This window comes from Oncorhynchus keta, chromosome 28 (assembly GCF_023373465.1).
Source record: "Oncorhynchus keta strain PuntledgeMale-10-30-2019 chromosome 28, Oket_V2, whole genome shotgun sequence".
In the NCBI taxonomy this organism is placed as follows: domain Eukaryota; kingdom Metazoa; phylum Chordata; class Actinopteri; order Salmoniformes; family Salmonidae; genus Oncorhynchus; species Oncorhynchus keta.
Window position 1 is genome coordinate 4,901,155 of NC_068448.1, and position 18,794 is coordinate 4,919,948.

Here is an 18,794-nt window from a genome sequence, read left to right on the forward strand (position 1 = left end):
TGAGATGCGATGTCATGCCAAATGTAGTAGAGCTGAGCTGAGATGTCATGTTAAATGTAGTAGAGCTGACATGCCATGCCAAATGTAGTAGAGCTGAGCTGAGATGTCATGTTAAATGTAGTAGAGCTGACATGCCATGCCAAATGTAGTAGAGCTGAGCTGAGATGTCATGCCAAATGTAGTAGAGCTGAGATACATTTACATTACATTTAAGTCATTTAGCAGACACTCTTATGCCAGAGAAAATGTAGTAGAGCTGAGATGTCATGCCAAATGTAGTAGAGCTGAGCTGAGATGTCATGCCAAATGTAGTAGAGCTGAGATGTCATGCAAAATGTAGTAGAGCTGAGATGCCATGCAAAATGTAGTAGAGCTGAGATGTCATGCAAAATGTAGTAGAGCTGAGATGCCATGCAAAATGTAGTAGAGCTGAGATGCCATGCAAAATGTAGTAGAGCTGAGATGCCATGCAAAATGTAGTAGAGCTGAGATGCCATGCAAAATGTAGTAGAGCTGAGATGCCATGCAAATGTAGTAGAGCTGAGATGCCATGCAAAATGTAGTAGAGCTGAGATGCCATGCAAAATGTAGTAGAGCTGAGATGCCATGCAAAATGTAGTAGAGCTGAGATGCCATGCAAAATGTAGTAGAGCTGAGATGCCATGCAAAATGTAGTAGAGCTGAGATGCCATGCAAAATGTAGTAGAGCTGAGATGTCATGCCAAATGTAGTAGAGCTGAGATGTCATGCCAAATGTAGTAGAGCTGAGATGCCATGCCAAATGTAGTAGAGCTGAGATGCCATGCCAAATGTAGTAGAGTAGAGCTGAGATGCCATGCCAAATGTAGTAGAGCTGAGATGCCATGCCAAATGTAGTAGAGCTGAGCTGAGATGTCATGCCAAATGTAGTAGAGCTGAGATGCCATGCAAAATGTAGTAGAGCTGAGATGCCATGCCAAATGTAGTAGAGCTGAGATGTCATGCAAAATGTAGTAGAGCTGAGATGTCATGCCAAATGTAGTAGAGCTGAGATGTCATGCCAAATGTAGTAGAGCTGAGCTGAGATGTCATGCCAAATGTAGTAGAGCTGAGATGCCATGCCAAATGTAGTAGAGCTGAGATGTCATGCCAAATGTAGTAGAGCTGAGCTGAGATGTCATGCCAAATGTAGTAGAGCTGAGATGCCATGCCAAATGTAGTAGAGCTGAGCTGAGATGTCATGCCAAATGTAGTAGAGCTGAGCTGAGATGTCATGCCAAATGTAGTAGAGCTGAGCTGAGATGTCATGCCAAATGTAGTAGAGCTGAGCTGAGATGTCATGCCAAATGTAGTAGAGCTGAATTGGCTTGTTCCTCTTTTAGAGCTGAACTGGGTTTTTCCACAGCAAACTTTTCAGTTGATTTGGGAAACGAGACATCAACTTTTTGGAAGGTTTTATATTCTATGATGAAGTGATACTCTAAAATATTTTATAAGAAAAAAATGGCAGGATTTCAGGCGTAACAAGTCAGGTAACATTGTCAAAAAGGGTATACTTCCTGCTTTTGGGAGGGGGAGCGGGGTAGTGCAAACATTCCATCATGTAGATGGACCATCCTTGGGTCTTTCACCTTGTTTGCATAGGTGGTGCGTGTTAAGCGGGACGCAACGTTGTCGAACGTTCAGATAGAAATATGCCACGTAGAACAAACATGCTTCTCTGACATGGTTTCCTTGTTCTACATGTCTGATCTAGAACAGTTGATCTACTGAACCCTCACGTGGCCCAGTTGATCTTCTGAACCCTCACATGGCCCAGTTGATCTACTGAACCCTCACGTGGCCCAGTTGATCTACTGAACCCTCACGTGGCCCAGTTGATCTACTGAACCCTCACGTGGCCCAGTTGATTTACTGAACCCTCACGTGGCCCAGTTGATCTACTGAACCCTCACGTGGCCCAGTTGATCTACTGAACCCTCACGTGGCCCAGTTGATTTACTGAACTGCATGTGGCCCAGTTGATTTACTGAACTGCACGTGGCCCAGTTGATTTACTGAACCCTCACGTGGCCCAGTTGATCTACTGAACCCTCACGTGGCCTAGTTGATCTACTGAACCCTCACATGGCCCAGTTGATCTACTGAACCTCACATGGCCCAGTTGATTTACTGAACTGCACGTGGCCCAGTTGATCTACTGAACCCTCACGTGGCCCAGTTGATTTACTGAACTGCACGTGGCCCAGTTGATTTACTGAACTGCATGTGGCCCAGTTGATTTACTGAACCCTCACGTGGCCCAGTTGATTTACTGAACCCTCACGTGGCCCAGTTGATTTACTGAACCCTCACGTGGCCCAGTTGATTTACTGAACTGCACGTGGCCCAGTTGATTTACTGAACTGCATGTGGCCCAGTTGATTTACTGAACCCTCACGTGGCCCAGTTGATCTACTGAACTGCATGTGGCCCAGTTGATTTACTGAACCCTCACGTGGCCCAGTTGATTTACTGAACCTCACGTGGCCCAGTTGATTTACTGAACCCTCACGTGGCCCAGTTGATTTACTGAACCCTCACGTGGCCCAGTTGATTTACTGAACCCTCACGTGGCCCAGTTGATTTACTGAACCTCACGTGGCCCAGTTGATTTACTGAACCCTCACGTGGCCCAGTTGATCTACTGAACCCTCACGTGGCCCAGTTGATTTACTGAACCCTCACGTGGCCCAGTTGATTTACTGAACCTCACGTGGCCCAGTTGATCTACTGAACCCTCACGTGGCCCAGTTGATTTACTGAACTGCATGTGGCCCAGTTGATTTCGGGTTCCCGAGTGGCTTGCGGTCTAAGGCATTTCAGTGCTAGAGGCGTCACTACAAACCCTGGTTCGATTCCAGGCTGTATCACAACCGACCTTTATTGGGAGTCCCATAGGGCAGCGCACAATCGGCCCAGTGTCGTCTGGGTTTGGGTTTTGGCCCAGCGTCGTCTGGGTTTGGGTTTTGGCCCAGCGTCGTCTGGGTTTGGGTTTTGGCCCAGCGTCGTCTGGGTTTGGGTTTTGGCCCAGCGTCGTCTGGGTTTGGGTTTTGACCGGAGATAGGCCATCATTGTAAATAAGAATTTGTTCTTAACTGACTTGCCTGGTTAAATAAAGAAAGTGTTTACAAGTGCTAACAAGAACTTACCAGGACCCCCAGTCTCTTTCCACACTCCATACTGTTTTTAATTCAATTGACATTAGTACCCATTGGGAGGATAAATGTTTACATAAAAAATAAATCACTTGCATGACAAAACTTTTCAAACCAGTCGAGCGTTTTTGTCAGGATACCCCTCTTCTCCAGTAGCCTGAAATCCAACCAACATTTTTGATACGTTTTAACATTGTTTCAACAACGGAGAAAGTAGGTTTGGATATCAGAATACTTCTCCAGTCCCCACTGACCTCCTTCTCCAGTCCCCACTAACCTTCTTCTCCAGTCCCTACTAACCTTCTTCTCCAGTCCCCACTAACCTCCTTCTCCAGTCCCCACTAACCTTCTTCTCCAGTCCCCACTAACCTTCTTCTCCAGTCCCCACTAACCTTCTTCTCCAGTCCCCACTAACCTCCTTCTCCAGTCCCCACTAACCTTCTTCTCCAGTCCCCACTAACCTTCTTCTCCAGTCCCCACTAACCTTCTTCTCCAGTCCCCACTAACCTTCTTCTCCAGTCCCCACTAACCTTCTTCTCCAGTCCCCACTAACCTTCTTCTCCAGTCCCCACTAACCTTCTTCTCCAGTCCCCACTAACCTTCCACTAACCTTCTTCTCCAGTCCCCACTGACCTCCTTCTCCAGTCCCCACTAACCTTCTTCTCCAGTCCCCACTAACCTTCTTCTCCAGTCCCCACTAAACCTTCTTCTCCAGTCCCCACTAACCTACTTCTCCAGTCCCCACTAACCTTCTTCTCCAGTCCCCACTAACCTTCTTCTCCAGTCCCCACTAACCTTCTTCTCCAGTCCCCACTAACCTTCTTCTCCAGTCCCCACTAACCTTCTTCTCCAGTCCCCACTAACCTTCTTCTCCAGTCCCCACTAAACCTACTTCTCCAGTCCCCACTAACCTTCTTCTCCAGTCCCCACTAAACCTTCTTCTCCAGTCCCCACTAACCTACTTCTCCAGTCCCCACTAACCTTCTTCTCCAGTCCCCACTAACCTTCTTCCCCACTAACTCCAGTCCCCACTAAACCTACTTCTCCAGTCCCCACTAACCTTCTTCTCCAGTCCCCACTAACCTTCTTCTCCAGTCCCCACTAACCTACTTCTCCAGTCCCCACTAACCTTCTTCTCCAGTCCCCACTAACCTTCTTCTCCAGTCCCCACTAACCTTCTTCTCCAGTCCCCACTAACCTTCTTCTCCAGTCCCCACTAACCTTCTTCTCCAGTCCCCACTAACCTTCTTCTCCAGTCCCCACTAACCTTCTTCTCCACTCCTCTGCAACTCTACATCTTCTAGCAGAACCTCCAGTTTCATTCATTTGTTCATTTTAACAGAAGAAGTTAAACCTAAATGGAAGTCTCCAATAAGAACCCGTGCAGCGTGTATGTAAAGACAGAATGACTCCAAACAACGGTTTGTTCTATATACAGCAGGGGTGTGTCCCAAATGGCACCTTATTCACTATATAGGGCACTATATTTTAGTGCCCTATATAGTGAATAAGGTGCCATTTGGGATACACCCGTTAAGAGTGCATATACTCTATCTACAGCAAGTGTATAAAACTAATAGCAAAATAATCATTTGTGGCACAGAGAGGCAAAAAAAGGCACCACTATGTTCCCTAATGCCAAAAACAAAAGCCTTTTTTGTTGTTGTTGTAAGATATAGCTTAAACTAATAAACATCAAACCAAAACCTTATTTTTAAGAATAAGTGCTTAACTTCAGCCTGGTACCGATAACGGTTTCTATGATCGGTTTCCGAGATCGGATTCCGAGATCGGATTCCGAGATCGGTTTCCGAGATCGGTTTCCGAGATCGGATTCCGAGATCGGTTTCTGAGATCGGTTGGTGCTCTTGTCAACTCGTTGTCAAGCCAAACATGACATTCAATAAGAGGTTGGTAAGAGAGCAGAAACAGAAGATACCCAGACAAGCTCCATATCATAGAAATTAAAATACTAGACTAGCTCCATATCATAGAAATTAAAATACTAGATAGACTAGCTCCATATCATAGAAATTCAAATACTAGATAGACTAGCTCCATATCATAGAAATTAAAATACTAGACTAGCTCCATATCATAGAAATTAAAATACTAGACGAGCTCTATATCATACAAATTAAAATACTAGACTAGCTCCATATCATAGAAATTAAAATACTAGACTAGCTCCATATCATAGAAATTAAAATACTAGACTAGCTCTATATCATAGAAATTAAAATACTAGACTAGCTCCATATCATAGAAATTAAAATACTAGACTAGCTCCATATCATAGAAATTAAAATACTAGACTAGCTCTATATCATAGAAATTAAAATACTAGACTAGCTCCATATCATAGAAATGACATTTTCTCAAAATATATTCCAGATTTATGAGGTATCAAAACAAAATGAAAACAACAAAAGGAGGAAAAGAAAAAAACAATTTGCAGTTGTAACAAAATAGGTCCCGGTTCTTCATTATCCGTGTCAGCTCATCTTGTAGCAAATCATCATCTTCTCCTCAACAGAACTGGAATGGAAGGAGAAGAGATTTCAGTAAAGGTTCTACGTGTGGTTGATTTTACCTCAGTTGAATTCACTGATTGCAAGTCTTCTGGATTAGAGCGTCTGCTAAATTACCTAAATGTTAGAATACATGAGATAGAGAGAGAAAAAAAAACTATCTGGTTGGTGTGTGGTATTATCCTGATGTGAGAGAATGTATAACTTTATCAAAAGTGTGCACGGTTACCACTACATTTGTAACCAAGGTAAAGTCACCACTGCTTGACAATGTCTGCTGCCATCTAGTGGTGACACTGTGGTACTGCAAAAGGGCTGAGCGAGCAAGCCACAGCCAGAATCACCACAAGCCACACCCACTTCCCCTACGTCTACCTAGCCCTTATTTACAAATCACAACAAGTCAAGGTTAGGTACCTCTCATTAGTCATATGTTGGATTCCAAATGAACCCCTTACCTCTACACCGTGTACACATGACTACTCTTCTGACAGAAGTGGATACGTGGAAGCAATATTGGTAAACATTCCACCTAACCAAATCACAACGTGAACCACCATACATACAACTACCGTTCCAATCATTTAATATCTAGAGAAGAGGGTCCATGTGGAACTCAGCAAGATGCCCCAAACCCTTATCGATCCTAACTCCAACAAGAAAAAGTTAGGGAGCAGGGTAGTGTGTATATCTAGGGAGCAGGGTAGTGTGTATATCTAGGGAGCAGGGTAGTGTGTATATCTAGGGAGCAGGGTAGTGTATATAACTAGGGAGCAGGGTAGTATATATAACTAGGGAGCAGGGTAGTATATATAACTAGGGAGCAGGGTAGTATATATAACTAGGGAGCAGGGTAGTGTCTATAACTAGGGAGCAGGGTAGTGTATATATCTAGGGAGCAGGGTAGTGTCTATAACTAGGGAGCAGGGTAGTGTATATAACTAGGGAGCAGGGTAGTGTATATAACTAGGGAGCAGGGTAGTGTCTATAACTAGGGAGCAGGGTAGTGTCTATAACTAGGGAGCAGGGTAGTGTATATAACTAGGGAGCAGGGTAGTGTATATATCTAGGGAGCAGGGTAGTGTATATATCTAGGGAGCAGGGTAGTGTATATAACTAGGGAGCAGGGTAGTGTCTATAACAAGGGAGCAGGGTAGTGTATATATCTAGTGAGCAGGGTAGTGTATATAACTAGGGAGCAGGGTAGTGTCTATAACTAGGGAGCAGGGTAGTGTATATAACTAGGGAGCAGGGTAGTGTCTATAACTAGGGAGCAGGGTAGTGTATATAACTAGGGAGCAGGGTAGTGTCTATATCTAGGGAGCAGGGTAGTATATATAACTAGGGAGCAGGGTAGTGTCTATAACTAGGGAGCAGGGTAGTGTCTATAACTAGGGAGCAGGGTAGTGTCTATAACTAGGGAGCAGGGTAGTGTATATAACTAGGGAGCAGGGTAGTGTCTATAACTAGGGAGCAGGGTAGTATATATAACTAGGGAGCAGGGTAGTATATATAACTAGGCAACAGGGTAGTGTATATAACTAGGGAGCAGGGTAGTGTCTATAACTAGGGAGCAGGGTAGTGTCTATAACTAGGGAGCAGGGTAGTGTATATAACTAGGGAGCAGGGTAGTGTCTATAACTAGGGAGCAGGGTAGTGTATATAACTAGGGAGCAGGGTAGTGTCTATAACTAGGGAGCAGGGTAGTATATATAACTAGGGAGCAGGGTAGTGTCTATAACTAGGGAGCAGGGTAGTGTATATAACTAGGGAGCAGGGTAGTGTCTATAACTAGGGAGCAGGGTAGTATATATAACTAGGGAGCAGGGTAGTGTCTATAACTAGGGAGCAGGGTAGTGTCTATAACTAGGGAGCAGGGTAGTGTCTATAACTAGGGAGCAGGGTAGTGTATATAACTAGGGAGCAGGGTAGTGTATATAACTAGGGAGCAGGGTAGTGTATATAACTAGGGAGCAGGGTAGTATATATAACTAGGGAGCAGGGTAGTATATATAACTAGGGAGCAGGGTACACAGCCTACCTTCCAGCGATTGCCACAGCCGTTGCACAGTACGAATGTAGTCATGGGTTCGTCAGCACTGCGCGTCTGCACCTAGAAAACACAGAGAACGACAGCGTGTACAGCAGGGGTCGGCAACTCAATTCAGCCGTGGGAAGATGTTTGTCAGAGCCGATGTTCAGGGGCATAATGATAAGAATGTGTACACTACAACTAAGTCTAAAAATAGATTGTATTTGAAAATATCCTCACATAAAATTACCTTGACACATGATCACATATTTCTGATGATTTTTCACCCCAAAATAAATATCTATAAATACAGTACCAGTCAAAAGTTTGGACACACCTACTCTCATTCAAGGGTTTTTTCTTTTATTTTTACTATTTTCTACACTGTGAAATAATAGTGAAGACATCAAAACTATGTAATGACACATATGGAGTCATGTAGTAACCAAAAAAGTGTTAAAACAAAGCAAAATATATTTTAGATTCTTCAAAGTAGCCACCCTTTTGACTTGATGACAGTTTTGCACACTCTTGACATTCTCTCAACCAGCTTCATAAAGGTAGTCACCTGGAATGCATTTCAATTAAGAGGTGTGCCTTGCTAAAAGTTCCTTTGTGGAATTTCTTTCCTTCTTAAATGCGTGTGAGCCAATCAGTTGTGTCGTGACAAGGTAGGGGTGCTTTACAGAAGATAGACCTATTTGGTATAAGTGCATACTGAACAGGCAGTTAACCCACTGTTCCCAGGCCGTCATGGAAAATAAGAATTTGTTCTTAATAACTGACTTGCCTAGTTAAATAAAGGTAAAATAAAAAATTAAAATAAAATCAATCTACACCCAATACCCCATAATGACAAAGCAAAAACAGGAAATGTTTGCTAATTTCTTAAAAATTAAAAATGTAAATGCCTTATTTACATAAGTATTCAGACCCTTTTGCTAAGAGACTGTAACTTGAGCTCATGTTCATCCTGTTTCCATTGATCATCCTTGAGATGTTTCTACAACTTGATTGGAGTCCACCTGTCTCAAATTCAATTGATTGGACATGATTTATAAAGGCGCACACCTGTCTATATAAGATCTGAGCCATTAGGTCCAAGGAATTGTCCCTAGAGCTCCGAGACAGAATTGTGTACACAGATCTGGGGATCTGGGGATGGGTACCAAAACATTTCTGCAGCATTGAAGGTCCCCAAGAACACAGTGGTCTCCATCGTTCTTCAATGGAAGAAGTTTGGAACCACCAAGACTCTTCCTAGAGCTGGCCGCCTGGCCAAACTGAGCAACTGGAGGAGAAGGGCCTTGGTCAGGGAGGTGACCGAGAACCCGATGGTCACTCTGACAAAGCTCCAGAGCTCCTCTGTGTAGATGGGAGAACCTTCCAGAAGGACAACCATCTCTGCAGCACTCCACCAATCAGGCCTTTATAGTAAAGTGGCCATACGGAAGACACTCCTCAGTAAAAGGCACATGACAGCCCGCTAGGAGTTTTCCAAATGGCACCTGTGAGACCATGAGACACAAGATTCTCTGGCTTGATAAAACCAAGATTGAACACTGTGGCCTAAATGTCAAGCATCACGTCTGGAGGAAACCTGGAGGTACCAGGTTCACTATGTCAGTACCTGTGTAGAGGTCCAGTTCACTATGTCAGTACCTGTGTAGAGGTCCAGTTCACTATGTCAGTACCTGTGTAGAGGTCCAGTTCACTATGTCAGTACCTGTGTCCAGTTCACTATGTCAGTACCTGTGTCCAGTTCACTATGTCAGTACCTGTGTCCAGTTCACTATGTCAGTACCTGTGTAGAGGTCCAGTTCACTATGTCAGTACCTGTGTCCAGTTCACTATGTCAGTACCTGTGTAGAGGTGTAGTTCACTATGTCAGTACCTGTGTCCAGTTCACTATGTCAGTACCTGTGTCCAGTTCACTATGTCAGTACCTGTGTCCAGTTCACTATGTCAGTACCTGTTTAGAGGTCCAGTTCACTATGTCAGTACCTGTGTCCAGTTCACTATGTCAGTACCTGTGTACAGGTCCAGTTCACTATGTCAGTACCTGTGTCCAGTTCACTATGTCAGTACCTGTGTAGAGGTCCAGTTCACTATGTCAGTACCTGTGTCCAGTTCACTATGTCAGTACCTGTGTAGAGGTCCAGTTCACTATGTCAGTACCTGTGTCCAGTTCACTATGTCAGTACCTGTGTAGAGGTCCAGTTCACTATGTCAGTACCTGTGTCCAGTTCACTATGTCAGTACCTGTGTCCAGTTCACTATGTCAGTACCTGTGTCCAGTTCACTATGTCAGTACCTGTGTCCAGGTGTAGTTCACTATGTCAGTACCTGTGTGTAGTTCACTATGTCAGTACCTGTGTCCAGTTCACTATGTCAGTACCTGTGTAGAGGTGTAGTTCACTATGTCAGTACCTGTGTAGAGGTGTAGTTCACTATGTCAGTACCTGTGTCCAGTTCACTATGTCAGTACCTGTGTCCAGTTCACTATGTCAGTACCTGTGTCCAGTTCACTATGTCAGTACCTGTGTGTAGTTCACTATGTCAGTACCTGTGTAGAGGTCCAGTTCACTATGTCAGTACCTGTGTGTAGTTCACTATGTCAGTACCTGTGTAGAGGTCCAGTTCACTATGTCAGTACCTGTGTGTAGGTCCAGTTCACTATGTCGGTACCTGTGTGTAGTTCACTATGTCGGTACCTGTGTGTAGTTCACTATGTCGGTACCTGTGTGTAGTTCACTATGTCAGTACCTGTGTCCAGTTCACTATGTCGGTACCTGTGTGTAGGTGCAGTTCACTATGTCGGTACCTGTGTGTAGGTGCAGTTCACTATGTCGGTACCTGTGTGTAGGTGCAGTTCACTATGTCAGTACCTGTGTGTAGGTGCAGTTCACCATGTCAGTACCTGTGTATAGGTCCAGTTCACTATGTCAGTACCTGTGTGTAGGTGCAGTTCACTATATCGGTACCTGTGTGTAGGTGCAGTTCACTATATCGGTACCTGTGTGTAGGTGCAGTTCACCATGTCGGTACCTGTGTGTAGGTGCAGTTCACTATATCGGTACCTGTGTGTAGGTGCAGTTCACTATATCGGTACCTGTGTGTAGGTGCAGTTCACTATATCGGTACCTGTGTGTAGGTGCAGTTCACTATATCGGTACCTGTGTGTAGGTGCAGTTCACTATGTCAGTACCTGTGTGTAGGTGCAGTTCTTGCCCCTGCATTTGCCACATTGAAACATGTCCGTCTCGGTCCCGCCCACTTTAGACAGCTGGTGCTCTCTGATGGCGTCCTTGGTCAACGTCTTCCTCATCTCTTTCAGCTCCGCGCTCGCCATCTCCTGTTGGGTCACACACAGACAGAACCTTTCCAGGACGGTCTGAGATGAAGCGCACACAAACCACACTGTTTTAGAGTGAAACCCTTATATTTCAAAGCACCTGTCAAAAGGCGTCCGAATGCTTCGCACTGTTTTGTTTTTTTCCCCCGGACTGTTCCGGAAAGAAAAAAAGGAAAGGAAAGGAAAGCCTAAGTCGGTAGCTGAAGTCCACGCCCCCTTTCGTTCTGTGATTGGTCAACAGTAGGGTTTTCTACAATTACGTTTTTTTGTTGTAATTCAACGAGAGACGACTCGCTTTCATGTCAAAAAGTAAATCAAATCCATTGAGAAATACTGCACCAAACATCTCTGTCCGATGTACAAATGGAGTTATCTTAGTTATCTACAACGTCTTTGTTTTTCAAGTGAAGGTCTTTTAAGGGATTATGCGAGCTCACTAGTTTGGTTGGGGCCTGGTTAGACACCAGCTGAACTGAAGCACGATGCTATTAGAACATGAAATACACAGACACCTCTCTCTCACACTACACCCCCCCCACACACACACACCTCCCACCCCCATGCTCCCCACACACACACCTCCCGCCCATGCTCCCCACACACACACATCCCATCCTCCCCACACACACACCTCCCGCCCATGCTCCCCACACGCACACACCCCATGCTCCCCACACACACACCTCCCGCCCATGCTCCCCACACACACACATCCCATCCTCCCCACACACACACCTCCCGCCCATGCTCCCCACACGCACACACCCCATGCTCCCCACACACACACCTCCCGCCCATGCTCCCCACACACACACCCCATGCTCCCCACACGCACACACCCCATGCTCCCCACACACACACCTCCCGCCCATGCTCCCCACACACACACACCCCATGCTCCCCACACACACACCCCCACGGTCCCCACACACACCCCCCACACACACCTCCCACCCCCACGGTCCCCACACACACACCTCCCGCCCATGCTCCCCACACACACACATCCCATCCTCCCCACACACACACCTCCCGCCCATGCTCCCCACACGCACACACCCCATGCTCCCCACACACACACCTCCCGCCCATGCTCCCCACACACACACATCCCATCCTCCCCACACACACACCTCCCGCCCATGCTCCCCACACGCACACACCCCATGCTCCCCACACACACATCTCCCGCCCATGCTCCCCACACACACACACCCCATGCTCCCCACACACACACCCCCACGGTCCCCACCCCCACGGTCCCCACACACACCTCCCCCCACACACACCCCCACGGTCCCCACACACACCCCCCCACGGTCACCACACACACACCTCCCCCCGCACACAGACCCCCCCCGTACCTCAGCTGCCATGTTAGCGATACGGTCAGCAGAGATGTTTCCAGCGAGGACGTTGCGTCGGAGGTCCGGGTTCTTCTGGTCCTTCAGGTTAGAGATACGGCTCCTCAGTCTGGACTTGTACTTCTGGTCTGTCGACTTAAACTCCTGGTAGATACGTGAAGCAGGGGGAGTGAAGGAGAACCTAACCACTAATTACGATGCATCTGGTCCTCACCACACCACCAGAAACAGAACGACAACAAGATCAACTCTGTCCTCACACTATTACCATGTGTCTGGACCTCACCACACCACCAGAAACAGAACGACGACAAGAACAACTCTGTCCTCACACTATTACCATGTGTCTGGACCTCACCACACCACCAGAAACAGAACGACAACAAGAACAACTCTGTCCTCACACTATTACCATGTGTCTGGACCTCACCACACCACCAGAAACAGAACGACGACAAGAACAACTCTGTCCTCACACTATTACCATGTGTCTGGACCTCACCACACCACCAGAAACAGAACGACGACAAGAACAACTCTGTCCTCACACTATTACCATGTGTCTGGACCTCACCACACCACCAGAAACAGAACGACGACAAGAACAACTCTGTCCTCACACTATTACCATGTGTCTGGACCTCACCACACCACCAGAAACAGAACGACAACAAGATCACAGGTGGAAAGGATATAGTCCTCAATCTGAGCAGCCAAATTGTCCGTGTCTGCTCCAATGGGCTTGTAGTCATCTGGAATATAAAACAGAGTAGTCAGCTATTGGTCAATCCTCAAAAAAAAGGAGGCTTTAGTTTGAGATACCGTTACTCGAGGTAGGACAAAACACTACCGTGTTTACCCCTCTATCCAAGGTCTCCCTTATATTAAAACGGTTGTATACAAAAATATTTCACAATAAAAGTGGTTAAGTTGATAGATTGTGACACATTCTTTAACTTAAAAAAGTGCAGAATAATAATTTATGGCTGAAGGGGGGGGTCATAAGGTCATGTAAACCCAATATTGCAAGTTGTTGATGTTAGAGATCAATTGTGGAATGCAAGTCGTCATTGATACACAAACAAACCAACATTAGGATATCTTAACACATCTTCAAAGTAATCAGAGACCCGTCAAACACAGATGAAAAATAGGTCGGAAATATCAACTATGAATGTTTATGATAAATGTAGACATCACTTTTTTAGGTAGCTGTTCATCAGACAACTTTCCAAAATGTTGCTTTCACTCAGTGCTACATGACATAAATGCATACAGTTACATTATATTTGTTTACGTTGATGTTGTTCTAATCAGCTCTAAGGCAAGTGGGTTCAGACACTTAAAACTGACATTTCTGTTCAGACAAAAGTTCCTCTGTGGATTTTATATGTTTATCCCCTACTCTTGTAATTACGTTAGAGGGGTTTGACTCCAAATCTATCATGGCCTCCAAAATCCAAAATGGCTGCCAAATTACCATTAAAAAATGGTTTAATCATCTGTATACACTGAGTATAAATAACATTAAGAAGACAAGGCTGCAGACACAGAGCATAACGCTGACCGGCTAGAGAGTGTCTTCACTGTCATGTCTCAACCCGACCCAGTCTGTAATACCTACATGTCTCAACCTGACCCAGTCTGTAATATCTACATGTCTCAACCTGACCCAGTCTGTAATACCTACATGTCTCAACCTGACCCAGTCTGTAATATCTACATGTCTCAACCTGACCCAGTCTGTAATACCTACATGTCTCAACCTGACCCAGTCTGTAATACCTACATGTCTCAACCTGACCCAGTCTGTAATACCTACATGTCTCAACCTGACCCAGTCTGTAATACCTACATGTCTCAACCTGACCCAGTCTGTAATACCTACATGTCTCAACCTGACCCAGTCTGTAATACCTACATGTCTCAACCTGACCCAGTCTGTAATACCTACATGTCTCAACCTGTAGTCTGTAATACCTACATGTCTCAACCTGACCCAGTCTGTAATATCTACATGTCAGACCCAGTCTGTAATACCTAGTCTGTAATACCTACATGTCTCAACCTGACCCAGTCTGTAACACCTACATGTCTCAACCTGACCCTGACCCAGTGACCCAGTCTGTAATACATGTCTCAACCCTGACCCAGTCTGTAATACCTACGTGTCTCAACCTGTCTCAACCTGACCCAGTCTGTAATACCTACATGTCTCAACCCCCTGACCCAGTCTGTAACCCATGTCTCTCCCTGACCCAGTCTGTAATACCTACATGTCTCAACCTGACCCAGTCTGTAATACCTACATGTCTCAACCTGACCCTGACCCAGTCTGTAATACCTACATGTCTCAACCTGACCCAGTCTGTAATACCTACATGTCTCAACCTGACCCAGTCTGTAATACCTACATGTCTCAACCTGACCCTGACCCAGTCTGTAATATCTACATGTCTCAACCTGACCCAGTCTGTAATACCTACATGTCTCAACCTGACCCAGTCTGTAATACCTACATGTCCCAACCTGACCCAGTCTGTAATACCTACATGTCTCAACCTGACCCAGTCTGTAATACCTACATGTCTCAACCTGACCCAGTCTGTAATATCTACATGTCTCAACCTGACCCAGTCTGTAACACCTACATGTCTCACCCTGACCCAGTCTGTAATACCTACATGTCTCAACCTGACCCAGTCTGTAACACCTACATGTCTCACCCTGACCCAGTCTGTAATACCAACATGTCTCAACCTGACCCAGTCTGTAATATCTACATGTCTCAACCTGACCCAGTCTGTAATATCTACATGTCTCAACCTGACCCTGACCCAGTCTGTAATACCTACATGTCTCAACCTGACCCAGTCTGTAATACCTACATGTCTCAACCTGACCCAGTCTGTAATACCTACATGTCTCATCCTGACCCAGTCTGTAATACCTACATGTCTCAACCTGACCCAGTCTGTAATACCTACATGTCTCAACCTGACCCAGTCTGTAATATCTACATGTATCAACCTGACCCAGTCTGTAATACCTACATGTCTCAACCTGACCCAGTCTGTAATACCTACATGTCTCAACCTGACCCAGTCTGTAATATCTACATGTCTCAACCTGACCCAGTCTGTAATACCTACATGTCTCAACCCAGTCTGTACCTACATGTCTCACCCAGTCTGTAATACCTACATGTCTCAACCTGACCCAGTCTGTAATACCTACATGTCTCAACCCGACCCAGTCTGTAATACCTACATGTCTCAACCTCTGAATACCCATGTCTCACCCAGTCTGTAATACCTACATGTCTCAACCAGACCCAGACCCAGTCTGTAATACCTACATGTCTCAACCAGACCCAGACCCAGTCTGTAATACCTACATGTCTCAACCTGACCCAGTCAGACCCAGTCTGTAATATCTACATGTCTCAACCTGACCCAGTCTGTAATACCTACATGTCTCAACCTGACCCAGTCTGTAATACCTACATGTCTCAACCTGACCCAGTCTGTAATACCTACATGTCTCAACCTGACCCAGTCTGTAATACCTACATGTCTCAACCTGACCCAGTCTGTAATACCTACATGTCTCAACCTGACCCAGTCTGTAATACCTACATGTCTCAACCTGACCCAGTCTGTAATACCTACATGTCTCAACCTGACCCAGTCTGTAATATCTACATGTCTCAACCTGACCCAGTCTGTAATACCTACATGTCTCTCCCTGACCCAGTCTGTAATACCTACATGTCTCAACCTGACCCAGTCTGTAACACCTACATGTCTCAACCTGACCCTGACCCAGTCTGTAACACCTACATGTCTCTCCCTGACCCAGTCTGTAATACCTACATGTCTCAACCTGACCCAGTCTGTAATACCTACATGTCTCAACCCGACCCTGACCCAGTCTGTAATACCTACATGTCTCAACCTGACCCAGTCTGTAATACCTACATGTCTCAACCAGACCCAGTCTGTAATACCTACATGTCTCAACCTGACCCTGACCCAGTCTGTAATATCTACATGTCTCAACCTGACCCAGTCTGTAATACCTACATGTCTCAACCTGACCCAGTCTGTAATACCTACATGTCCCAACCTGACCCAGTCTGTAATACCTACATGTCTCAACCTGACCCAGTCTGTAATACCTACATGTCTCAACCTGACCCAGTCTGTAATATCTACATGTCTCAACCTGACCCAGTCTGTAACACCTACATGTCTCACCCTGACCCAGTCTGTAATACCTACATGTCTCAACCTGACCCAGTCTGTAACACCTACATGTCTCACCCTGACCCAGTCTGTAATACCAACATGTCTCAACCTGACCCAGTCTGTAATATCTACATGTCTCAACCTGACCCAGTCTGTAATATCTACATGTCTCAACCTGACCCTGACCCAGTCTGTAATACCTACATGTCTCAACCTGACCCAGTCTGTAATACCTACATGTCTCAACCTGACCCAGTCTGTAATACCTACATGTCTCATCCTGACCCAGTCTGTAATACCTACATGTCTCAACCTGACCCAGTCTGTAATACCTACATGTCTCAACCTGACCCAGTCTGTAATATCTACATGTATCAACCTGACCCAGTCTGTAGTACCTACATGTCTCAACCTGACCCAGTCTGTAATACCTACATGTCTCAACCTGACCCAGTCTGTAATATCTACATGTCTCAACCCGACCCAGTCTGTAATACCTACATGTCTCAACCCGACCCTGACCCAGTCTGTAATACCTACATGTCTCAACCTGACCCAGTCTGTAATACCTACATGTCTCAACCCGACCCAGTCTGTAATACCTACATGTCTCAACCTGACCCTGACCCAGTCTGTAATACCTACATGTCTCAACCAGACCCAGACCCAGTCTGTAATACCTACATGTCTCAACCAGACCCAGACCCAGTCTGTAATACCTACATGTCTCAACCTGACCCAGACCCAGTCTGTAATATCTACATGTCTCAACCCGACCCAGTCTGTAATACCTACATGTCTCAACCTGACCCAGTCTGTAATACCTACATGTCTCAACCTGACCCAGTCTGTAATACCTACATGTCTCAACCTGACCCAGTCTGTAATACCTACATGTCTCAACCTGACCCAGTCTGTAATACCTACATGTCTCAACCTGACCCAGTCTGTAATACCTACATGTCTCAACCTGTCCCAGTCTGTAATACCTACATGTCTCAACCTGACCCAGTCTGTAATACCAACATGTCTCAACCTGACCCAGTCTGTAATACCTACATGTCCCAACCTGACCCAGTCTGTAATACCTACATGTCTCAACCTGACCCAGTCTGTAATACCTACATGTCTCAACCTGTCCCAGTCTGTAATACCTACATGTCTCAACCTGACCCAGTCTGTAATACCAACATGTCTCAACCTGACCCAGTCTGTAATACCTACATGTCCCAACCTGACCCAGTCTGTAATACCTACATGTCTCAACCTGACCCAGTCTGTAATATCTACATGTCTCAACCTGACCCAGTCTGTAATACCTACATATCTCAACCTGACCCAGTCTGTAATACCTACATGTCTCAACCTGACCCAGACCCAGTCTGTAATACCTACATGTCTCAACCTGACCCAGACCCAGTCTGTAATACCTACATGTCCCAACCTGACCCAGTCTGTAATACCTACATGTCTCAACCTGACCCAGTCTGTAATACCTACATGTCTCAACCCGACCCAGTCTGTAATACCTACATGTCCCAACCTGACCCAGTCTGTAATACCTACATGTCTCAACCTGACCCAGTCTGTAATACCTACATGTCTCAACCTGACCCAGACCCAGTCTGTAATACCTACATGTCTCAACCTGACCCAGTCTGTAATACCTACATGTCTCAACCTGACCCAGTCTGTAATACCTACATGTCTCAACCTGACCCAGTCTGTAATACCTACATGTCTCAACCTGACCCAGTCTGTAATACCTACATGTCTCAACCTGACCCAGTCTGTAATACCTACATGTCTCAACCTGTCCCAGTCTGTAATACCTACATGTCTCAACCTGACCCAGTCTGTAATACCTACATGTCTCAACCTGACCCAGTCTGTAATACCTACATGTCTCAACCTGACCCAGTCTGTAATACCTACATGTCTCAACCTGACCCAGTCTGTAATACCTACATGTCTCAACCTGTCCCAGTCTGTAATACCTACATGTCTCAACCTGACCCAGTCTGTAATACCAACATGTCTCAACCTGACCCAGTCTGTAATACCTACATGTCCCAACCTGACCCAG

General features: G+C 45.7%; 1 protein-coding gene across 38 annotated transcripts in view; it reads right to left on the bottom strand.

The window, feature by feature from the left end:
• Positions 1 to 3,182: 3,182 nt before the first annotated feature.
• LOC127913111 (transcription elongation factor A protein 2-like) overlaps positions 3,183 to 18,794 on the bottom strand; it is a 42,164-nt gene continuing 26,552 nt past the window's right edge. Inside the window, exons 6-15 of one of the 38 annotated variants that reach the window (XM_052484556.1) lie at positions 13,154 to 13,210; positions 12,459 to 12,613; positions 10,948 to 11,094; positions 7,749 to 7,820; positions 4,352 to 5,714; positions 4,112 to 4,157; positions 3,833 to 3,948; positions 3,615 to 3,775; positions 3,523 to 3,568; positions 3,183 to 3,430 (exon numbers count right to left, since the gene is read on the bottom strand). In XM_052484556.1, coding sequence (XP_052340516.1) covers positions 5,706 to 5,714; positions 7,749 to 7,820; positions 10,948 to 11,094; positions 12,459 to 12,613; positions 13,154 to 13,210 — 440 coding nt within the window. In that variant the 3' untranslated portion in view covers positions 3,183 to 3,430; positions 3,523 to 3,568; positions 3,615 to 3,775; ... (1 more) ...; positions 4,112 to 4,157; positions 4,352 to 5,705. The other 37 variants (XM_052484550.1, XM_052484519.1, XM_052484551.1 and 34 more) reach the window with 37 other exon arrangements.